This window comes from Syngnathus typhle, linkage group LG14 (genome assembly GCF_033458585.1).
Source record: "Syngnathus typhle isolate RoL2023-S1 ecotype Sweden linkage group LG14, RoL_Styp_1.0, whole genome shotgun sequence".
NCBI classification, from domain to species: Eukaryota; Metazoa; Chordata; class Actinopteri; order Syngnathiformes; family Syngnathidae; genus Syngnathus; species Syngnathus typhle.
Window position 1 is genome coordinate 2,264,259 of NC_083751.1, and position 22,474 is coordinate 2,286,732.

Genomic DNA, 22,474 nt, shown 5'->3' on the forward strand with positions numbered 1-22,474 from the left:
TCACAAGTATCAGCGCCACTAAAATAGGCCGTTAAAATAACAGCTTCAAAATGAAGTAGGATTTACTGTGCTTCAAACAGCAACACATTATTAACAGTCACCTTGATAACAGGTCAAAATACATTAAGTCTTGCTTTTTTTGCAATCACACCATTTATAGTGCTCATAAAACTCTTTGTTAGTCTGCGGCCGCCCCGTCAGCATTGCTCGAAGCCCGCCATCAACGAGAGGGCGAGCGACTCCACTGTAAAAAGATAAATAAATAAACATCTCAACTGTGCATAAAACATTCACATTGCATTAAAATTGGACTTACAATGAGGGAAAGAGCCACGACACACCGCCTTGTTGAGGATGGTCACCAGGAACATGTGACAGTTTTTGAAATCAGACTCCATTTTAGCAATGGACTCGATCCTATGGGGAAAATACGAAAAATAAATAAATATTAAGGGTTTCTGAGATTACATCTTTCTCCACGTGCTCTTACTTCCAAGCTCCAAATCCGGCTTGCCATCGGTCTGAGAAGATGAGGACCAGGTTGAGAACCTTCATGATGGCTTCCTTAACAAAACTCACCTGAGGGAGGGAGGGAAAAAATGATGCAATGTTTTTTATTCCAACCGAGTCAACAGGTTTGACATGCCGTCACTTACCGTACCTAAAAATTAAATAATTTGAATATGAATACATGAATCATTACAACTCAATTAATCACCTTCTCCCTCAACAAGCAACGGTCATGAATGGTCGCCAAGTATTTGTAATGGATCTTGATCAGCTGATCCAAGTCCTTTGCTTCCTGCACTTGGTGCTGGAACTCCAGTCCAGTGCTGTGCAGAATCTGACCGAAAGGAAAATGAATTTTGATTCCTTCAAAAGTTGCAATTATTCTGACTAATAAATCGAGGCAGGTAAAAGTATGCGTGTTCACCAAAGAGGTGTTCTGGACTCACCCTGGTCATGATGTAGTTGTGAAGACTGTTGACAAAATGCATCAGTTTGACACGCAGCAAACACATGCGGTGGATCTGCTGCCTGACCGGCGGTCGTTCTTTCGCTTTGGCATCGTCGGCCGGCGCCACCTCCAGTTTCATTGTGAAGTCTGCAAACTCTGAGAATCCAATAGAATGTATAAGCGTGATTACGGAGCAGTTGAGCGCGACGGAGGGACCGGTGACGCCTACCGCTGAATCGAAGCGTGTCCAAGCTGTACTTGGCCCATTTGATCTGAAGCAACAGCAGGAATACTTGATTGTAAATCTTTTGGCACTCGGAGCTGATCACAATGTCAACAGGCCACGGAACCTAGGAAGGAAAAAAAAAAAACCACAATAATAAAAAACTCTTTTGACCCTTTATTGAGTAGAAAACTACCTTGTAACTGAGGGTCAGCACTTCAAGATTATTGACCGGGTGTTTCTTCCGGCCAGGATCAATTGTCTCTAAGAAGATTGACAATCTTAAATAGTAAGAAAGATGTCAATTATTGACAGAATAAAACAAAACAATTAAAAACAGGCATAGACAGGCAGTACCTGCTACTGTCCTCCGGGCGGCGCTGTCTGACGGCTTCCTGCAGCTGGCCGTTGAGGAAAGCTGGCTGCTGCCAGCTCTCCTTCTCTCGTACCTTGTCAAAGATGGCCGTGTAGAAGTCGTACATGGTGTCGCCGGCCTCTAGCAGGAAGTAATTCCTCATGGCCTGAAGGTACTCCAGCAGCCTAAAGGTGTGAAGAAGAACAAGATCTCATTCGAGGTTCCAATGTGCGGCGATGCTGGCTGACTGACTTGTAGTCTTTCTTCAGGGTCGTCATGAGGTTGCCGCAGCACTCGACGTAGCGCCGTTGGATGTGCGGGTAGAGGCAGGAGCGCAGCGTGAGCTCGAAAGTCTGGCAGGTGACCGACTGCGACGAGCGGTCCACAGTGAAGTCGTCCCGAGAGAAGCACTCGTGGAAGTCGCTCTGCTCCAAGTAGAGCCTGACCCAACATGAAACACCCCAAAAAAATTCAGTCCTTCATCGGAAATAATTTTTGAGTAAATTTTAAACTAATATTGTATCTGCAATTAATTGCTCCGCCGCTAGATGGTGGTAGCGTTCCATGTTAGCATTGCTGTGCAGTGATCTGGGATGATTGTAAAATCCGAAAGAAAACAAAAAGGTAAAGTAAAGTGAGTGTAGATTGTTCTTGGGGCTCACCTGGCAAAGTTGATAGCCAGCAGTGGGTCATGAAGATCTTCAATCTGGAGATGCTGCGTGATGACCGACTGCATCCGGATCAGGCTCTTCCTGGTGGCCTGTTGCTCGGTCACGGCGCCAGAGGGGGACGCGTCCTGGCTGCGGAGACGCGACTGCACCGACTCCAGGAACAGCGTGTATAAACTCTTGCGCTCAGCATCTACATTGGAAAACACATTTTTAGCAGTCAGAATGGACGATTTCACCATAAAATGGGTCCATAAAACCCTTTCTTTCAAAAACCCTGACTGACCTCTGGAGGACTGCTGAGCATCTTCTTTGCGGTCCAGGTTCTTGAGGAGCTGCATGGACTTTCCAGCCATGATGATCTGCTTGAGGACGGGCTTAAGGAAGGACACCATGGTTAGCTGCCGGTTTCCTCCTCCGCCGTCCCCTCCCGAACTGCCGCTGGCCGCGTCGCTCATCTCGCTCTCCACCGTCTCGGAGATGCTGTACAGCGTGTAGGTGGCGTGCCAGAAGTCCCTGTGGTTCACCGCCACGTCCTTGTTCCTTTGGATGATGAACTCTTTGGCGGGATCGAACAAGTGTCCGTGGACAATCCATTCGTCCACGATCTCCAAATATGGTCGCACGGTTTCAGTCCAGAGTGAAAACAGTAAAGCCACCTAACGGAGAAAAAGGCGAACGTGACGAAAACCAGAAATAATCATTTTTTAAAAATCTCACCGTTTGCTCGGAAGCTTCCCCGACGCTGTCGTACTCAATGATGGCCTTGTAGAGCGTGTTGAGTAGGTGGGACGCGCGAACCACATTGGGGGTCTCGGGGGGCACCTCAGCAATGCCGGTGCAAAAGACCTTGTGGAGCACTTTGATCTGCGCCAGCTGCGGGTTGAGACGTTCCAGCACGCCGGACAGCGTCACCGTCTCATCTGGAGGAGGAAAAAATAATAATTTAAGTCTATGAATTGCTCAGCCCGAGCTAACAGGACTTACCTTTGCAGACCAGGCCTCGCTCGATGGCAACCAGCTCCTCCTTGAAGCTGGTGAAGTATTTATTGAGGGCCCACACAAAGGCCTGGTAGGTCCTGAACGGAGGCTCGGAGCCCCTCTTAGCGCCGGGCGGACCAGCCTCGGGGCAGTGACCTGTCACCTCGTCGATGAACCTCTGCAGCCGGGAAACCGCCTGGCCGTACGCGGCCACGTGCTCCAGCACGGACCGAAGGCAATTCTGCGGCAAATTGAGAAAAACGGGCCGATATTAAACAGTACAGTGGATGAAATTGCATTTTCTTACACTTACACTGGTAAGATGAGTGACCACCACGTTATTCCTAACTGACACTTTCCCATCGTGATGCTGGAATATGAAGTGTTTCTTAACCCCAGACAGAAGCCTGGAAGATCAAATAACTGTCATTTGCTTTTGAACAAATAGTTAATGTTTTTCGTTAGCCTTCACAGACAGTATGAAAAATGTGATCATGTGACTCACCACAGAGTTTCCCGGATGACTTGGGTCTCTGTAACAAAAGCTTTTTCTTCGGGCAGATACAGCGGATCCGTGTTGTACAAGTGCTGGTCCCTACGGAGGAAAAAAGGTCATGCTCATTTTTTATTGAGTAATTTATAGGGTTGACCGAATTTGAAAAATAATTACGATTTTGTATGATGGCAGCAAATGTCGGTGTGTTGGCTTGGGTCTCACCAGACATTGAGCAAGTTGGAGTGTAAATGGAGGCTGTGGGCGAATCGGGGGGCGTGCGGCACCCAGTAGGGGGTCACTACGTGTTGCTCCAGCCAGGCTCGAGCATCGGGTTCACCCACTGCGAGAAAACAGACCCAAACAAAAAGTCATTTTCTCCCCACGTGGATTGTGCCGCGATTGTTTCTGACCTGTCCACGGGATCGAAACCGTCTTGCTGCCTTGGTCTTTGTCCTCTTGTGGGGTTTTGTCCAACTGAATCCCGGAGTCCTCCCTGCTGATTGGCTGACAGCTGTCCTCGCCGTCGCTCTCCTCCTCAGACCACTCCTGATAACAGGAAATAACAGTTGAAGTAAATGAAAGGGCAAAAAAAAAAGACTCGTAATACTCACGGGAGTATCAAGGTATGGCCCGTTGTCTATGTCCTCACCCTCCAGGAGGTATTTCGCCCAATCGAAGTTGTCCTTTGGTTCTGTGGGGTGATATCATTTTATTGAAACCAATCAGTCCCCCCACAAAAATAAAAAAATCGTAAGAGCCTAACTCACCAGCCTCCTTCAGCCGAGGTCTCTCTGTATAATTAGTGTTAGAGGGGGAGTCCGATAAGAGTAGTAACAGCGATAATATACTGAAGTGTACGTCAGTCTGTAAAACAAACGCAATCGTAAATACACAGAAACGATTCAAGACGATGGTGGCAGAGGTTACCTTTGTTTCATTGACGCTAGGTAAGGGCGAGTCGAGGAACTCGGCGGTCAACCTCATCCAGCTTTCAGCCTTACTCACTTCCGAGTGGACCGTGAGTTTTTCGTAAATTCTGCGGCAAAAAAAAACCCAATACAATCCCACTCATTTTTGCCTCAATATTGATCTCAAAAGTCAAAGGACATTTGAGCAACAAGTGTTAATAAAAACTAAAGGAGTAAGGACCGTTAATACAATGTCTCCTTCACTAGCCAAATAAAATTGAAATTAAAATAGACCCTCACCCACTGATGCTACGCTGCACTTTGTGACTGTCCACATCCAGGAAACGATGGAACCTGACAGGGGGGGAAACCATAGATTTTAGAAAAATCAGGATAGATGGTTGATCACACCATCTTACCTGAAATTGGACCAAGCGAATTTGAGAGCCATCTGGAAGTTGTTTTCCTCCTCATCTTGAAGACCACTCACACACCTGATCAGCTCCTTCGTCTCCTTCTCTGTTTCTCTCTCGAAATTGCTCAAGTGAGCCATAGCTTAGCTCGGCGTCACTTATGCTACCCTACACCAAAAGACACATTAATACCAGCGGCAGTATGTTTTGAATGACGCCATTTGTGATTGTCGCCGGAGATGTCCGGTTAGCAACATGTTCATAGACGCGCCATTAGCCTGCAGATGCGTTTTGCGCATGCGCGCGTTCAAAGACAAAACGATTTTATCTGATTTTTTTTTTTACAACATACATGTTGATGATAATCAAATGTGAAGTGACAAGAAAATCTAAACCTTAATGATAAAATAAAAACCTGTATTGGTGTTTTGAATCACATTTTCCCACAATGCATCGCGCAGTAACGCGTCTTTGTTATTCTTTACTGATTTTGACACAAACTCGTATTTTAGACACATCAAGCATGCATTTATGATATCAAACACATGTATTAAGTGTCTCATTATTTGTTGCAGTCTCCATGAGATAATACTCACTGAATGGCAGAAGTGAGGAATACGTCTTTATTCCATGACTCAACTTTGGCTAGATACAATTTGATGACTTCATAAAGGATAAACATATCACCTCACCCCTAATTGCAGGCTTGCTGGGTGTGAAGTCTGATCCTGAGGTCACCAAAATACGTTATAACACATGTTCACATCCCTGGAAATTTGACTGTATTATATAAAATAAATATTCACTAGAAATAAAAAGTATCAGCGCTCGTCTATAAAACTGCGCTATTTCTTGGCTTTTGATTATAAATGTGTATTTACCTATATTTTATTTGATGCAAAGTCATTTAGCCCAAATAAAAACCTGCATGCAGGAACTTTGAGCAACAATCAGGGACGTCATTTAGCAACTTTAGCGTGAAACAAACCCCGCCTTCATTTTGCGACTAACTCGACCCGCCTCTCTCGCCATCGCTTGATTTTGAGTGTGCCACACAAGTCGTCTGCTTGGCGCACGCACGCACATTAAACGAGCGGATCTCCAGCGAGCGACGCGTGCAAGCCAGCGCGATGAAGAGGAGGCTTCAGAAGAAATATTTGATTCTGATCCTCGCTTACACGGGTTTGCTCCTGCTCATCCCCTATGTGTTCGACTTCGGGGAGCGCTCGGTCCAGCGCGCCAAGCATGGGCTTCTGCAGCAGCAACAGTCGCGGTGCTCGGACCTGAAGAATGCCGTGGCGCTGCTGTGGGAGCACGGCTACAAAGTGGACGGCGTAAACGGCACGGAGCCGCCCGGGCCCGGCCAATCTCGCACGCACATCTATCTGCACGCCACTTGGAGGACCGGCTCGTCGTTCCTCGGCGAGCTGTTCAACCAGCACCCGGACGTGTTCTACCTGTACGAGCCCATGTGGCACATCTGGCAGGCCCTGTACCCCGGTGACGCGGGCAGCCTGCAGGGCGCCGTGCGCGACATGTTGAGCGCGTTATTCCGCTGCGACTTCTCCGTGCTCAAGCTGTACGCCGGCTCACAGAACCTCACCACCGCCTTCATCTTCGGCTGGAAGATGAACAAGGTGGTGTGCTCCGAGCCGCTGTGCGACGCCCACCAGCGGCACCACGTCGGCCTGGTGCAGGAGGACCGCTGCGCCAAGTGCCCCAAGCGGGACATCCGCGAGCTGGAGCGGGAGTGCAAGAAGTACCCGGTGATGGTCATCAAGGGCGTGCGGGTTCTGGATCTCAACACCCTGGTGCCCCTCATGAAGGACCCGGGCGTCAACTTGCACATTGTGCAGCTATTTCGCGACCCGAGAGCCGTGCACAACTCTCGCCTCAAGTCCAAGCAGGCTCTGGTGAAGGAGAGCATCCAGGTATTTTTTGGGTGGTAGGGGTAGGGGCATTGATCCATCTGTACCCTATAGATTAAAAAAAAAAAAAAAGTTTAGCTGCTGTAATATTAGTCATGTAAAAAATCTGCGCTGCTCCTCCAGGTTCTGAGGAGCAAGAAGCACAACGACAAGTACAAGCGTCTGCTCGTGCCCAACAACCGCATGAACCGAGCCGAGAGCTACGTTTCCAGCGCCATGGAGCTCATCTGCGACAACTGGCTGGGTGACATGATGCTGGTGACCAACGCGCCACCCTGGGTGCGCCGTAGCTACCACCGGGTCCGCTACGAGGACCTGGTCCTGCACCCGTCCGAAGAGCTGAAGAAGCTCTACAGCTTCTCCAACCTGTCCTCGTCGCCGGCGCTGGAGAGCTTCGCCCTCAACATGACCCACGGCCGCGGTTACTCATCGGACCGGCCCTTCCTCATCTCGTCACGGGATGCCAAGGAGGCCATCTATGCCTGGAGGGAGAGGCTCAGCGTGGAGCAGATCAACCAGGTGGAAGCCTATTGCAGCGAGGTCATGCGGCAGCTCGGATACCCCAAGCACGGCGCCGACAAAACCACATGAGGAGGTCGTACGGGTGAGAAGAGTTTGTAAATTTGGCACCATCAAACTTAAAAAGGCAAAACATACCTTCTCACTTTTTGAAAGTGGATACTTGGGGTGAAAGTCAGCGACAGGTTGAAAATACTCTGCAGGAATCAACTCCATCCGAGCGGGAGCTATTTGGCTCCGCCTTCCTCTGATAAAGGTGTCATTGTCGAGTGGCTGCCTCGGGGGTCGGCGCCGCGGCCGGCCGAGGGTGTCGCCCGTGCCCTCGCGCTCGTGCCCCTAAGAAGGGACTTCATTGTCCGCGGCTGGCCGTGACAGGCTACACGCCTCCCTGGGTTACCAGCGTGTCACCGGCAGCTTCGGACAGGCTTGAGGAAAGCAGGCCTGCAAGCGTGCCAATATTTTCTCGCCGAAAACGTATCTTGTTCCTCAGCTTGTGCTAAATATGACTGTGACGATGAAATATTTTTTTAGCGATTCATCGAATAATAGGATACAATTTTATTTGCATTAAAGTGTATTAAAAAATATATTTTATTAGTTTATCGTCAAAATACACCTCTCTTCCAGGGCCTGCAAGTCGAGGCTGAGGGCAAAAGGTTAACTGCAGCTAGAGCATAGCTGACTGGGAGCAGCCAAGCGCACAAAGACCATGACCAGGAGTAGGAAGAACCCAAAAAGTGGAACGCTTCAAAGACTGGGGAGCCTCTTACCACTTTTCCCTGTTCAGCAGCGGCCAGGAGGCTGCTTGATGCATCAGATTTTAGTCGCACTAACCCTACCTACTCTAAATCCCTGCAAAAGGTTGGGTGGATCAGAGGTGGCAGCATCAGCTTCACCTTGGCATGACTAAGCTAAGTGGATCTGCTAACCACGCTAACTGGAAAGTTCAAGGAGATTCCAATGTGTGTGCTTTGAGGGGCCTGCGTGAGGAAGTCTTGTTCCTCCCCCGCCTCCACCTAATTCCAAGGCCTCTTAGCCCCGGGAGGAATCTGGACAGCTGCTGCAGCACCACACTGACAAAACACTCACATGGGCGGGACTTTTTTTTTTTTTTCAACCCCTGTCCTTCCAATGACTTAAAAAAAACAACAAATGGTATTGATTAGGATTGAAAAAGTTGTCTTAAATTTACTGTGAATTTTCCAGCCCCTTTGCAATCCTGATTATTTATATCCGTCCTGTTGTGTTCAAAACATTGTGTTACGGCCTGCATCCAGATGATGGATGTTCTGATGATCAACTTTACAAGTTGGACTTTTTTTGTTTTGTCATACTTTTTAAGCGACATGAACTATTTAAAGTGACCTCAATAAAGGATTTGTCCAAATCAAGAAATCGGAATTTTGTCCTGCCAAATATCGGAATCTGCATCGGCCTAAAAAAATCCGTATCCACGCATAATTGAAACATGTTTAAAGCAAAATTGCTAATCAATAGTTTTACTTTGGCTACAACGCTAACGAGTACAACAAAGAGTTTGAGGTTCAATCGAGTCCCAAAAATGAGTTTATTCTTTTGTCAGTGCTACTTTGTCCTGAAAAGACTGTTACAGTGAAACATCGACTAGCAGCGGTCACTCTTGGCTGCTGCTCAGGACAATTATTTGCATGCGGCGCAAGCGTGACAGCCTGACGTGACGTGGCGTGGCGCGGCGGCAGCCCCCCGCCGCAAACTGCATGGCGTTACGTAACAGGAAGCCTCTCATGCATCTTCATCACGTTGAGGCCCTTTTTCCTCCTCTTTTGCTACAAAAAGTCATCTTAGTGCCAAGCCATGTTATACTCCTTGCTCTTTTGTGATCAAATTGTTTACTGAGGATTATTTAGGGGAGGGATCACTAATTAAACCTTTAGGCCAATGTCCACATTTGGGTTTTCAAAGGGATTATTGGGGGAATTTTCTTTTTATAAATCTGCTTCCTGCAGCCCTTTTTAAAAAAAAAAATAATAAAAAATAAATGCTTCATTGGTCAGTAATAATAAGCCTGGTGATGTTAAAGTGGCAAAGAAGCTGAACTAAAATTTTGGGTCTGTGGGCGGGGATTTAACCAGCAAACAGGATTTCATGCAGATATTTTGGATTCATTACAATAGTCTAAAAAAAATTAAAAATAAATAACCGCGCCCTTATGCTTTTTTAGCCTTGATGTTCGACCTTCGCCAAGGCTCAAAAAGCCTGGAGACACACAGCTGTAAATGTTAACAGTCATAAGACCTAACAAAGCTGGTCATTGTGACTAATTTTCATTATGGCAAAGCTTTTTTCGTTATCTCACGTCAGCTGGTGGTGCGCTAATAGAGACGTCTGGAGGGGCAATGCATTCCCTGCCCCATAGTCCGATATTTTGAAGTTGATAATCGTTGCCAAATCATGGGCCGATCGATGTCTACTCACATTCCAGAGAAATCCAACAGGGATGATGGCAACAAGTTCCTCGGCGGAGGAAATGTTGATAATTGCTTCATCTTGAGTTTTTCTCTTTTTTTAAGACAATGTGGTCAACGTTATTAATGTTCAAAGTCATATTTGGCCTAATTTGACAAAAATAAAACATATCTTGGAAGAACATCGAGTGCTTATCAGATGTGATCCTCGATGGGGAAAACCAAGCGGGTGCCTCGGCTCAGCAGTTCCTGCTCTCGGGAGTCCAGCTCGCGCTCCAGAGCTTCCTCGGACGTGCTGCCGCTGCGTTTTCCGTTGGCGTTCCACCCTGTCGTTCCGCCGTCGCCCGACAGCCCGTTGGTGGCGATGGCCGCGTCGCCGAACGTGAAGGACAGGTCGCCGTCGTCGCCGTCCGGGTCTCTCAGCTGCTCCTGGTTCTGGAATAGGAGATCCGGAGTGAACATGGGATGGAATTGAGCAGCAATAGATTTCATGAAGTTTATGTCTTCTGTTTAGGAAAGTGCAACACCATTTCTAGAAATGGAGTTTGTTCTTTTTCCATTAACCAAGAAGCATTGAGCAAACAGCTGGACAAATACACAGTGAGGCTTGAAGGAGGTCCGCGCCCTACTGAGCGACACTCGGGTTCTATTTCATCTGAAGGCCACATGCCGATGACACTCATTGGAGCATTTCCTGCCTGTGTTGCGACGCGAGGTTTCACTCTCTCATTGATAGCTGACAATCAATAGCGGGCCGCAGGACACAGCGGGACGTCGGAAAACAGCCGGGGACGGACGGGACAATTACGTCGGGAACACAATGGGACGGGCAAATGTAGAGCGGAAAATAGAAGGCAAAAGTTGAGAATTTATTAGCCTGTGGTGAGAAGTGGGTTTTTTTTTTCATGAGACCAAGCACATGCAGCGTCTTAGATGATTGTTGAGGGAGTGCAGAGAAGCAGGGGGGGGAAAAAAGGCCCTTTGTGCCCACGCAATGCAAATAAAAAGCCTTCTTGACCATCCATTTTCTCCTTTGTACGCATTTGCTGGCAGGAGGCGGGAACACCAGGACAACGTTCCGATTCTACTCAGTGAAAAGGCTTCAGTATTCCCAAGGGAAGACTTCCCGAGGCTAAAGACAAATAATTTTTCGCCTCAGATGTGCTTTTGTTACTACACTCCTACGTTGTGACACATTACAGTTGATTCATATGCTAGCATTAGCCACAAGCTATTGTGTAAAATGTTGCAAAAAAATAAATAAATAAACAAACAAACAAACAAACAAAATAAATAAATAAATAAATAAATAAATAAATAAATAAATAAATAAATAAATAAATAAATAAATAAATAAATAAATAAATAAATAAATAAATAAATAAATAAATAAATAAATAAATACCTAATGATCCTTCATGAATTCTGCCTAGCAACAAATGTGACCAATATGTTTGGTTGGATTTTTAAAAATGTATTCACGATGAAGGTTCTGTTTAACTGCCTATGTACTTGCTTGTTTGTTTTTTATTTGACTTTGGCACAAACAGGCTTCCATATTCAAAAAGTAGGTTTGTTCTGAGAAGTTGACTGACCTCATAGGCGCGTGGGCTGGTCAGGCAGCTGGCCAGGGGTCCGCAGTAGCCAGGGAGCGTGGAAGCGAGCGGGGGGCCGCTGTGCGTCAGGATGGGCTTCAAGTAGCTGAACGGCTCTTAAGGAAAAAGACTCACCCCTTCTGTCACTTTAGCTTATTTATCTTCTCATTCATTACGATTCTAACTCCATTCATTTAATCTTATCTTGAATTCATAAGAATAGAAATATAGTTCTTATTATTTCACGACCATATAAAAAGATACTTGTGATCAAAGGTGTACCACATCCTGAAGAGCCAGGCGCTCTCCTGTTTGGTTTTGTTCTGTCCTTCACCCTGGGGGACATCCTGCACATTTAAAAAAAAACCACTCGTAATTGCATATTTGATATTCAAAGGATCAGATCACTCGCACAAGAATTAAAGGCGTCCTGTCTCTTTAAGAACCTGGCCTCCATTCATTTGACGGGCTGAACTATTTTCAAGTCTTCTTCCTTTCTTCAATTGCAGAAGCACAACTAAAAGTGTCAACGTAAGTAAGACACAAACGTGAGGCCTCGCCTGACCACAGGATGAGATGGGATTGTGATTGGACGCTCTCACATAGCAGCCCTGCAAAATGTCACGTCTTAGCAAATCATTCCATATCCCACTCACCCCTTGTAGGACCTGGAAGGTGTCTATACAAGGTTGCGGGTCTTGATCTGGGTCCACTCCCACCCTGCAACACAGAATGACAAAATCAGTTTCTCATAAAATCTCATTTTAGAACTTTAGGCTGTATACACGCCCTGAATGTGTTGTCTTTTTTTTTTTTAAAGCCACAACTTCCTGTTTCAACAACACACACATTTCTGTGAGTTTAGACAAGTCAATCTAGTTGCATGTCCCAAAAAATCTTTTTTTTAATTTATTGTTATTTCATATATCTAAAGAAAGAAATATCGTTTACCACACTCGCAAAATAGGAAAAAAAAACATCCATGTCAGAGCCTCACGTGTATAAATAATTGCCCCTCTAGTGTCTCTTACACCACAAGGGGATTAAAACTGGGCCAAGAAGGATTTTCAAGAGGGGCACTTTTAATTCACATAAACTTGGGAGCAGTCGACTAATCGCCTCTTTGGATGGGAGCCGAAAGAGACAAGTGCAGCATTCTATGAACTTCTCCAAGCAATGAATAATAGGAAATATGCAGTTGTTTTTAGGTTTCCATGGCAACCACATGTTTTCCTTAGCAGCCACTTGAAAGCAAAATAACACCCGTGAGTCCTTCTATTAAAAACAATCACTCGACATCAATTTCACTGAACTACGAGAAAATTAAATGATGTTTATCAAGACCCAAGCGTGAAATTCAACAGCAAGCCATTCCAACCAAAATGGCAGCCTTTCTTTGTTCTTTCAGGAATGACTTTTAGAGACTTTTTTTTCTCCTGTAGTTTCTCATGATAGACGTGCCGACCAAATTTCTTGTTGCTACTTGAAACTGGCTTCGGGGGCGAAATATTTTCACTTGCGAGGAGGACGTTCACTCAAGAGCTAACTACGTAGCATCGAGTTATTAGCGTTTTTATTAGCAAAAAATGGCAGACTTAGTGACTTTTTGAGACTTCTTTCTTGGATTACTTGTGAAACTGGCTTCGAGGTTGGATATTCAGTAACACAAACACAGGATCTTGGGATTGGTGAAGGGTCATTCGTAGAAGGCGCAAAAAATAAATAAAACAAGGACGTCATGAGTTGAAGACAACGGCATGGGGCCCCCCGAGGGGGAGATAAGTCGCACGTAGATACAAACACACGTCCTCACTTATGTAAGAGACTCTTCCACCGACTTCCTCTCGTCCGCTGACCCTGAAAAAAAGGCCCCACGCTCAGTCTCGGCATAGCCATCCGTGATTTCTCATCACGTCCTATTTGGTCTGCGGCCTAAAATGGCGGAAGCCGTGTCAAAACAACGCCTTCCTCTTTCACAGCTTCCACACATAAATAAGATGTGAAAATGATAAGGAGGGGTTATTAATTGATCCGTGTTTATGATTCACACTGGTATTAAATATGGAACTAAAAACTTTTTTGAACAATTAATCTGTATTATAATAAATAATATCTGATTCATTACTGACAGAAATTCAAATATTCTCATCGGTGATGGCCGCGAACATCATCACAGCAACGTAGCGCTTACAGCAGCAGCGGCATGTCCTCGTTGCCATGGCAACCGGTTCAAGAGGGGGAGATTTTGGCAGTGCTACACGGCAACACAATGGTTCCTCCTCGCACCCAGGCTGCATTAGTCATATTAAACACGGCCTCTTTTTTTGCACACGCACACACAGATGCCTAATCCGCTTTAGGAGCTCTCCCTCGTGTGTTTGTGTGCGTTGCAATACTCATAATAAGAGGCTAGAAGCAAGCATTAGTCATCAAACTCAACGAGTCCCGAGGTGTGCATGCAGGCTCTGCAGTACATACAACCAATCAAAAGCTAAGTACAGTTCAGCAGACTTTCACTTTTTAGTGGAATACATCAAAAAAGAATCCCTATTGTTATGCGGTATTGGTGTTTAAATCCTGCATAATGATACAGAGAGACTTTTTAGGAATACAATCTAAGTCTTGATTTGATGAACACTTGGGCCGGCTACGCTTCTGTATTTTAATGTCGGTCATTATCGTGGTACTTCAAAAGTGAAGTGGGTTTTTTTTGTAAAATAAAACGGGTTTGACATTTTGGGGGTGGATCAGAATGAGATGCAGGAATTAAATATGCAGGAATTCCAAGGCAGAACCATACAGATGGAAATTGCGCACCCTTGCACCATCTTCTGGACGACCAATCAGAGAAAGTCTCGCCTCATTGGTCAAATGAGCTCTTAACTGAATGAGAATGTTGTGAATATAGCGTGTCACCTGATGTGAAGCCAAGACAACATAGGCGTGGTGCCTCCTCCAAAGACCCACACGGTGAAGAAGACGATGAGCAGCGTGGTGGTGAAGATCATCTGTCGGGCGTAGGTCGCCGTGTCGCGGATGGCCAAGGCGAACGCCATCGCCCCGCGCAGTCCTGCAAATCAGGGTCGCAATCGATTGTGGCACTTTTGAAGGTGCGCATTTGGTCAAGAAGGAAAAGGCGTACCAGCAAACATCATCATGTGCTGGAAGTTTCCTTTAATCTTGTGTCGGCGGCCCAGGTTGAGCAGGAAGGAGAGCGGGTAGATGTTTAAGGCTCGTCCCAGGAAGATGGCAATCTGGATTTTGGTTAAGACATTTTTACGACCCCCCCGAATCATTTTAGGCAACGCTTCTTGAGGATACAAAAGCACCCGTGATGAAGATGGGGCTGAAGACGTGGCTCTGGAAAGTAAACAGAGCCAAGCCCATGTAGGAGAAGATAAAGTTCTCAGCCAGGAAGTGAAGGACCTCGAAGAGCTGCGGAATGTTGCGGAGAACAAATCATTTCATGAGGAACAACGGCGTGAACCGTGGCACCGCTGTCCCTAATATTGTGACCTGCGACGCAATTGTATATTTCTATTGCACCCCTGCTTTCTGTCAAATATAAACATGTTGTGTGCGTGTAATCCGCGTACAGGCTGAACAGCCGCAGAGTCAGGAGGGATGTCCTGTCAGATGATTGGTGGCGATTAAGGTCACAGCAGGCAGATCGTTGGGCCATCTGGCATTGGGGACACTGTCCACTGATGTCTGCGAGTATGTGGGTCGTCTACCCCCCCCCCCCCAATAAAAAAACACGGAGGGTAACACTTACCTGCTTTGTACGCTTGGTGGACTCCACGGAGAGGTTGTTGTAGGTGTAGTGTGCCTGAGTGATGCCGCAGAAAAGCACAGACACCACACCTGCAGGAACACGATATTTGCTGAATCGGCCATCATGACAAAATAATTACGACGCTTTTCGTCTTCACCTGTGAATCCGCAAGCCTCCGCCAACAGGAAGGTGCTCCAGGACATTAGGAAGAAGAGGGCCGTCTCCAGCAGGGGGAAGCAGTGCAGCTTGGTAAATTTGGTCACGTTCAGAACCAGAAGCACAGTTAAGGAATGTTTTCACCGACATTTTGCAATTGACTATTCTTGCTTTGGCGCCATCTGGTGAGTTGTTCCAGTTCATTCTTCTAATCACTGGCATTTGAACAGGGGTGTGTAGACTTTTTATAGCTTGTCTTAAAATATTGAAGAAAAGGATATGAGAGCGGTGACCACTCCCGTGGCGGCACCCATCATGAAGGAGCCGCTGAAAATCCCCAGGAAAACCCCAACGGACTTGAAGAAGGCCGAGGCGTCGAACATGTGCGTGTTGGCGCCTCGGGGCTGGTAGGCCATGATGGAGCTGACATTTGGGGAGGAAAAAAAAGAAAAAAAAGAAAAATCGGATATTTTCATTATTATTAATTGATTCTTTTGCTTTACTGAAAGGTATTCATTGCATGGGTTAAATGTGCAGCATGACGATGCAAGGGGTGTTACGCAACCTTGCCGCTAGAGGGAGCCAAAGGACGACACATTTTCATATGGGTTTCAACCTATATATGTAAATGTTGTATTTGTATTGTTTTGGAAATTTGGGGGGATTTCTTTTAGGTATTTAAGTCCAGATTTCTTCATATATTTAACCTAGGGTGCTCGTTGGTAAGAAAGGTTTGAAAAAAAAAAAAAAACTCACGAGGACAGCACGATGGCCACGGCATCGTTCATGACGCTCTCGCCGAACAGCAGAGCGTACAGGTCGCCATCCGCGTGCAGCTCGTTGAAGATGGCCAACACTGTCACTAAATAAAAAAATCAAATTTAATGTGCCATGTACAAAGTATGTGCTTGTACAACTTTGGAAATGTGAATAGACCACTTCCAAATGATCTACAATTTTACTAATACGGATGAATTTTTAGTCAAGTCACATGCCTGGGTCGGTGGCTGAGATGATGGCCCCGAAGAAAAGACAGTCAGTGTAGTAGAACTTGTCGCTCAGCTGGCCGACCACTTGCATCAGTTTGACCACGCCGTACATCAAATTCCTGCGACGACAATACAAACGATTAGAGTCCATCAGTTGGTCTAAAAATAGAATTGCACAACCAGTGTACTATTGCAACATGCTGGCAATAAAAGGCAGTATAGTGTTCTAACACTTTTGCTCATAAGCTGGCCATAAAAACAAAATCTCATGGACTCTCACCCGATCACGAAACACGATACAGCCGTGCCTAGGAATGCGTAGGTGAGAATGGAGCCCAGATTCCTGAAGAAATGTTTCTAAAAAGGAGAATCAGAAATGTGCTTAGTCAGGGAAAATGTTCTGCTATTTACTGCAGGATATGTGTGCCGGATGCATGACCTGGATGTCAGCAAAAATCTGCAAGCATGTGTGTGTTTTTAGTGGGTTGGGTGGGGGGGGGGGACACTCGATGGCCCAAACTGACAAGTTTTAGATCAAACACCAGCACGTCTCGATGTAATCTTTAACCCGGTAAACACTTATGTAATGGTTTTAAAGGGCAAGTGCCACGCCCCTTAAAGGCACACGTCCAAAACGCAGATATTGCAGTATAGTAGTTACTTTCAATTTGACTTTTTTTGATATAGTCCAGTGTTATTTAATTAAAAGCACGATGCAAGTCTGGACGTAAGCCAAGTGGAGAAGGACTACAAAGATGGCTGCCCGAGAAATTGTTTTTACGTGATCCCAAAAAAAAAAAATCTCACCTTCTTCAGGCTGTAGCCGGCGTGGAAAATGATGGGAGGGAGCAAAATGTTGAAGAAGACTTCCGGGTCGAAGGTAACCTAAGAGATAGAAAGAGGCCACGAAGGGTCAGTTGAGGACATTTTGTTTGCGTTGTTTATTTTGACATCACCTTGCGCAGCATGTCGTTCTGCTCCACGTTGTGAATGTCACGGGAATCGATCTCGCCTTTGAGGGTGTACTCAAAGAACTTGCCGCTGATGTTGAGCAGTAGACTGCTGCTGGCGGGCCCTTTGGTCAGCGCACAGCTGGGGGGGCTCTTGTTGTGGTAGCTGGTGGCGGGGATGCCGTAACGCAGGATGACGCCCACCAGCAGGCCTACCAAAACCATAGACGGGGGGGCAGTCGGTCAACAGTTAGGAGCACAAGTGATGGGACGGAACCTTGCATACATCATCATAAATCTAAGAAAAGGAACATCTCAGACCAACAGAGAAGTACAGATATCTGTTCACCAATAATGCACTCATGTAAATACAGTCATTTATTTTCCCAGATGGATGGATGGATGGATGGATGGATGGATGGATGGATGGATGGATGGATGGATGGATGGATGGATGGATGGATGGATGGATGGATGGATGGATGGATGGATGGATGGAAAGCTACACGCCTCACCGTAAATCATCGCCAGGCCGGTTTCGTGCAGGAAGCGTACGCGCCGGTGCTTGAAGAGCCATATCGTGAGGATGGTGAGGGTGAGCAGCAGGATGAAGGTCAGCAGATTGACGCTGTCCTGCCGGTGGCTCTCCTCGGCTTCCTTCTCCGTGGCAAGGTCCTCCAACGCGGCGGAGGCGTCCTCCTGCCCGGATGCCGCCATCGCTTTCATCATCATCGTCGTCGCCGCGAGGAATGCGGCCATGGCGCTGGGAGGATGTTGCACACTCACGCCGCCATAATAATGCGGGAAAGCACGCACCAAGAGCCCCGCTTGACTCGTTGCCACACGCCGCTCAGCTCCTTCGCTTAAAGGCACAGTAGACACGCGCGACTCAGTGTCCAAATCGTGTGCGTGGAAGGGGAGGAGGGGGGGGTTACCAGTCGTGTACGGATGGAGCCGCCCACCAACATCACCCCGAGGCAACTGAGTCATGGCTTTTTGTCTTGTTGGCTGATTTTGCAATCTAGTCCAATTCCAAGCAGGAAGCTCACAATATGGACTTTGCCTCCTGAAAGTAGAGAAAGATGGTGGCACACAGATAGTAACCCTTGCATTGGTAAAATAGAAAGATGCAAGCTCATATGATTAATAAAATGGAATACAACGTTCAAGGTGTTATCGTGACTATTTGGTTGTATGGCTCTTCCGACACGTAAGCTGGTCGATTTACAGGAAGGCATGCAGGCTTGCATACCACGCAACCCTACCACAGTGTATAAAAGTTCCCAACCCATAGCTTCATCTGGTTTCTATTTGAACAAACTTTGATTGAAGTTTACCCACCACGGATGCTTTTTTGGCCATGATTGAAGGAAATCTTGGCGCACATTTTGCAGTTTTGGCTGCAAGGCATGCTGTGTGAGTAATGAATTACAGACAAGGGATGACTCGTCCTGTAGTTTAGTTTTTCAAACCTTTATTTGCCTAATGTGAAAGTTAAATAGCAGCAGGGGGTTGCGGTTGTTTGGTTTCACGGAATGACAAGGAGGCTTGCACAGAAAAGAAGCTTGTTTAGAAAACATCCTTCACACTCAGGCGTGGATTAACTATTATTAGAATGAACAAGTAGCTTAAGTTGCGAAGTAATCTGCTTGGGGGTTGTTGATTTATGCATTTTTATAGGGTTTTATCCTTGTTTGCCTATACAACATTTATCATCGGTTGATCCAAATGCTGACTACAGCGAGTTTTGTTGTTGTTGTAATGATGCAGTAATATTAAAAGCTAAAGTTAAGATAAAGTAATGGTTTTAAAATGAAGTTTATCATTTTAAACTTCAAAGAAATTGCATATCAAAACAGACTATTTTTACTGTTCGTCTCCGAAGGCATCATAAGTGACACACCCACCTCACGTCGAATTGAGAGCTGTGATTGGCTGCTGAACCGCCCTGCTCAGCGCTGATTGGTTGCACAACCCAGAAAGGAAAACGGGAAGGGGTAAAAAATTGTTGTCAACTAAACCGCACACAATCTTGAGTCACTCGTATCATACCTGTAGAGCTCGTCAAAAAAACAAACTAAAAGGATACAAAATGGGGTGCTTTTACTCGAAAAAATCCAAGCGGAAGTCGTCGGAAAGAGAAGACCCGACAACAACGACGACGCTGGAAACTACGACGACCAGCAACGCTGTTCCCCTTGGCAACAACACGGACGAGGCGGCACCGAAACAGTACAGCTGGGACAAGAGAGAAAAGGTTCTCCACGCTTTCTCATTTTCTATTCTTGCAATATACCCCATTTTTTACGCTTAAAAAGTTGACACACCTCACGTGTAATGACAGCCTACCTGAAGTGTCGCTGTGGTGACGTTGACGTGTGAGCGTGTCACTTTTTGCAAATGGCGAATGACTCGATTTGAAGCGTAGTAGCATCAAAATTGGACACATTTGAGTTTTACCTGTCTGCGGTAGCATGTTGATGCGCTCATGTGAATTCTAATTTTAGCCACCAGAGTTTGACTTTCACACTCGAGCCATCGGCCTCGCACCGTGTGTCGCTCACTTCGTGGAACTAAATTTAACACTAATTTAAAACCATTATGGGATTAGAAAATGCACCTCGTGTAACCGCATTTAATCTGACCTACAGTTCAACTTCCGGGTTGCTGATTGCTCTTAAATTGCATAACTAACAATTTATAAATCTCTCAAAATACCAGAATTACTAAGAATGTAAATGGCTAGCATTATTATCGCAATATGGGGAGGGGGGGAGGTCACAATTATTATAAAGCCCTTTTGTTTGCCTTTGCCCAGGTGGACCCCAAAGACTACATGCTTACAGGCCTCAAAGACGTGACAGCGGGTCGCCTACCCGGGAAGCTGAACGGTCAACAGTTTGTCATCCAGGACTGCCACAACTGCGACATCTACGTGTTCGACCACGCGGCGGCCGTCACCATCGACGACTGCGTTAACTGTCGCATCGTGCTGGGCCCCGTCAAGGGCAGCGTCTTCTTTCGGGACTGCAAGGATATCCGCTGCGTGCTGGCATGCCAGCAGTTCCGTACGCGGGACTGCAAAAAAATGGAGGTGCTGTTAAATCTGGACTCTGACCTATTTTTTTTTTTTCATAGAAACTAACAACGTGTCGCCACAGGTGTTCCTGTGCTGCGCCACGCAGCCCATCATCGAGTCATCCACGGGTATGAAGTTTGGCTGCTTCCAGTACTACTACCCCGAGCTGGCCTTCCAATTCAAGGACGCCGGTCTGAGCATCTTCAACAACAACTGGAGCAACGTACACGACTTCACGCCCGTGGCCGGCGAGACCAACTGGAGCCTGCTGCCCGAAAGCGCCGCCGTGCTGGAGTCGGTGCCGGCCCCCAGCGCCGACTCCGACTTTAAGGGGGTCCGCATCTCGGCGGACGTGTCGCGCAGCATCGTGCCGCTGACCAAAGGAGGCCGGCGTAAGGATAGCGAAGAGTCCTGTCTGTTTGTGTTCTTTGCCGGAGAGTACACCACCGCCAATGCACGCAAAATGATCGACGAGGTGAGAGGTGGCTTAAAAAAAGACGTGCACGTTTGTTCCTTTCTTCCTTCCCCTAACACCGGCCCTCTCCAATCAGGTGACCGCCAAAGATTTCGTTCTGATCCAGACCAAAGAGGTGTCGATGCGGCCCGAAGACGTTAAGCGTGTGTTCCAGAACAACGCCGAGGATCTCGTGGAGTCGATCAGCAAAGGTCGCTCACCGCAATCAAGCGTTTACTTCAAAGGGCCACGTTGGATTTTTAAACCAGATGGCCGGGCGACGTCAAGAGTTCAAATGTGCACATGAAATGGGTTTTCACTACCTTTTTTTCCTTTGTTATTGCAAAGGTCCCGTCATCGCTCTGGAGCTGAATGGTGACGGCGTTGTGGAAGCCTGCAAGAACATAGCCAGCGAGGTGTTCGCCGGCACTAAGGTCAGCACCTTTTTCTCATCACTGCAATTGGAAAGGGGTGAAACGTTTGCAGGACAAACTTTCAAATTCCAACATAATTTACTGGCCGATTTAATGTTACGGTATAAAATGTAATACCCCTTCCCCCCGCCCCACAGGTTTTTGTCTCAGACAACAAGAACACATCATCTCGTGACGTGGACAACTTCTTCAATTTTGCCGACATGCAAATGGGCTTGTGAGGCTTCAGGTCTGTACATATTAGGACGCAGCTTTGTTTGGATGCACTGCTACAATCTATGTGGGCCACACACCATCCAGACCTACTGCTGCTACTCCTGCTTTCATAACAAAACCTCAAGCTGGAATGTTTGACCTGACGAAGGAGCTTTGAATGTATAGCGCGGCCGCCCGATCATGTTATTTACACAATCAATGCTGTCTGCATTTTTTTTTTTTACCATTTGCTGTTTGTTAGCTGCTGCCATTAGAAGTGGCACAAGTACTCACATTGTGTACATATTTAGAAGTGCACACAAAAAAAACCATGGAAAAATAATAATCGATTTAACCCCTTAAGGAAACGAAACCAGAGTCTGAAATGCACTTTTGTTGGTTGCGACTTTCGGCGAGTGCTATCAGGCGTCACAACAATGAGTTAAAAGTAATTGTTACTGCTGCTCTCTTGTTGGCTCTCCCCACAAATGTAGATTTTTGGTCTGAAATATTTAAGGTTGTCGGCCCAATTCGTTTTGGACGATATAGTATAGTAACTATTTGTACTTGGTTACCTGACACTACTGGTCAACGTGTGCTTGGGTGTATATTTGTAATTTGTATTTATTTCTTAATGCTTGCTTCTGTCAAAATGTGAACGTGGAGCACGAATGTTGGTTCTTTCACTGCCTGGAACATCGGGAGCACAAGAATGCCTCATATTTATGTATAAAGATTGTCACGCGGGTGTACGATACTTGAGTGTACGATGGAGCGCACCTTTACCATAAATGAACGCGTATGCTGTATTTGTCGGCCATCATTTGAGCAGTCTTTTTTGTATCGTGTTTTATATGCTTTGTTACATGTTTTTGTATAGAGACCAATTGATGTTTGATGCTGAATGTTTTTTTTTTTTTTTAAATAAAAGTTTACATTTGTGACGTAGTTCAT

The 22,474-nt window shown here is 46.3% G+C and overlaps 4 protein-coding genes across 5 annotated transcripts; 2 read left to right on the forward strand and 2 right to left on the reverse strand.

The window, feature by feature from the left end:
• Positions 1–44: 44 nt before the first annotated feature.
• On the reverse strand, positions 45–5,311 carry tubgcp5 (tubulin gamma complex component 5). Its single transcript, XM_061298096.1, has 22 exons — positions 5,009–5,311; positions 4,890–4,943; positions 4,609–4,717; positions 4,449–4,545; positions 4,293–4,372; positions 4,092–4,227; positions 3,904–4,021; positions 3,691–3,780; positions 3,499–3,592; positions 3,192–3,426; positions 2,925–3,127; positions 2,491–2,863; positions 2,199–2,397; positions 1,789–1,977; positions 1,539–1,721; positions 1,378–1,462; positions 1,188–1,308; positions 957–1,114; positions 719–844; positions 491–579; positions 317–417; positions 45–244 (listed from the first exon to the last, which is right to left on the reverse strand). The coding sequence occupies exons 1-22, from the start codon at positions 5,140–5,142 to the stop codon at positions 198–200; spliced, it is 3,021 nt and encodes a 1,006-aa protein (XP_061154080.1). The 5' UTR covers positions 5,143–5,311; the 3' UTR covers positions 45–197.
• A 713-nt stretch (positions 5,312–6,024) lies between these two features.
• On the forward strand, positions 6,025–8,850 carry chst7 (carbohydrate (N-acetylglucosamine 6-O) sulfotransferase 7). Its single transcript, XM_061298100.1, has 3 exons — positions 6,025–6,933; positions 7,054–7,534; positions 8,077–8,850. The coding sequence occupies exons 1-2, from the start codon at positions 6,133–6,135 to the stop codon at positions 7,519–7,521; spliced, it is 1,269 nt and encodes a 422-aa protein (XP_061154084.1). The 5' UTR covers positions 6,025–6,132; the 3' UTR covers positions 7,522–7,534; positions 8,077–8,850.
• Positions 8,851–8,997: 147 nt separating this feature from the next.
• slc9a7 (solute carrier family 9 member 7) lies at positions 8,998–19,401 on the reverse strand. Of its 2 annotated transcripts, XM_061298099.1 has the most exons (18): positions 19,266–19,401; positions 18,294–18,424; positions 17,874–18,220; positions 17,365–17,570; positions 17,216–17,293; positions 16,689–16,765; positions 16,415–16,527; positions 16,176–16,281; positions 15,701–15,842; positions 15,421–15,526; positions 15,264–15,352; positions 14,810–14,923; positions 14,631–14,742; positions 14,405–14,558; positions 12,145–12,208; positions 11,753–11,835; positions 11,489–11,594; positions 8,998–10,328 (listed from the first exon to the last, which is right to left on the reverse strand). In XM_061298099.1, exons 3-18 carry the CDS (start codon positions 18,115–18,117, stop codon positions 10,089–10,091), a joined length of 2,034 nt encoding a protein of 677 aa, XP_061154083.1. In that variant the 5' UTR covers positions 18,118–18,220; positions 18,294–18,424; positions 19,266–19,401; the 3' UTR covers positions 8,998–10,088. The 2 variants fall into 2 exon arrangements, with proteins under 2 accessions (XP_061154083.1, XP_061154082.1); XM_061298098.1 differs by lacking the exons at positions 18,294–18,424; positions 19,266–19,401 and having other exon boundaries at positions 17,874–18,272.
• Positions 19,402–19,450: 49 nt separating this feature from the next.
• rp2 (RP2 activator of ARL3 GTPase) lies at positions 19,451–22,464 on the forward strand. Its single transcript, XM_061298102.1, has 6 exons — positions 19,451–19,615; positions 20,177–20,452; positions 20,520–20,912; positions 20,989–21,103; positions 21,240–21,325; positions 21,463–22,464. The coding sequence occupies exons 1-6, from the start codon at positions 19,451–19,453 to the stop codon at positions 21,544–21,546; spliced, it is 1,119 nt and encodes a 372-aa protein (XP_061154086.1). The 3' UTR covers positions 21,547–22,464.
• The last annotated feature ends 10 nt before the right edge of the window (positions 22,465–22,474 follow it).

Bases quoted from the DNA above. Each gene is read 5' to 3' on its own strand.
- tubgcp5 (XM_061298096.1), bottom strand. From the start codon at position 5,142: ATGGCTCACTTGAGCAATTTCGAGAGAGAAACAGAGAAGGAGACGAAG. The intron at 4,373-4,448 runs GTGAGTTAGGCT...ATCACCCCACAG, and splicing joins ACCTCGGCTGAAGGAGGCTG to AACCAAAGGACAACTTCGAT. The intron at 3,593-3,690 runs GTGAGTCACATG...TTGATCTTCCAG, and splicing joins GTCATCCGGGAAACTCTGTG to GCTTCTGTCTGGGGTTAAGA.
- chst7 (XM_061298100.1), top strand. From the start codon at position 6,133: ATGAAGAGGAGGCTTCAGAAGAAATATTTGATTCTGATCCTCGCTTAC. The intron at 6,934-7,053 runs GTATTTTTTGGG...CTGCTCCTCCAG, and splicing joins TGGTGAAGGAGAGCATCCAG to GTTCTGAGGAGCAAGAAGCA.
- slc9a7 (XM_061298099.1), bottom strand. From the start codon at position 18,117: ATGGCCGCATTCCTCGCGGCGACGACGATGATGATGAAAGCGATGGCG. The intron at 16,282-16,414 runs GCATGTGACTTG...TTTTTTATTTAG, and splicing joins CATCTCAGCCACCGACCCAG to TGACAGTGTTGGCCATCTTC. The intron at 15,353-15,420 runs GTGAAGACGAAA...GTGTTCCTGCAG, and splicing joins GGAGGCTTGCGGATTCACAG to GTGTGGTGTCTGTGCTTTTC.
- rp2 (XM_061298102.1), top strand. From the start codon at position 19,451: ATGGGGTGCTTTTACTCGAAAAAATCCAAGCGGAAGTCGTCGGAAAGA. The intron at 20,453-20,519 runs GTGCTGTTAAAT...GTGTCGCCACAG, and splicing joins GGGACTGCAAAAAAATGGAG to GTGTTCCTGTGCTGCGCCAC. The intron at 20,913-20,988 runs GTGAGAGGTGGC...CTCTCCAATCAG, and splicing joins CACGCAAAATGATCGACGAG to GTGACCGCCAAAGATTTCGT.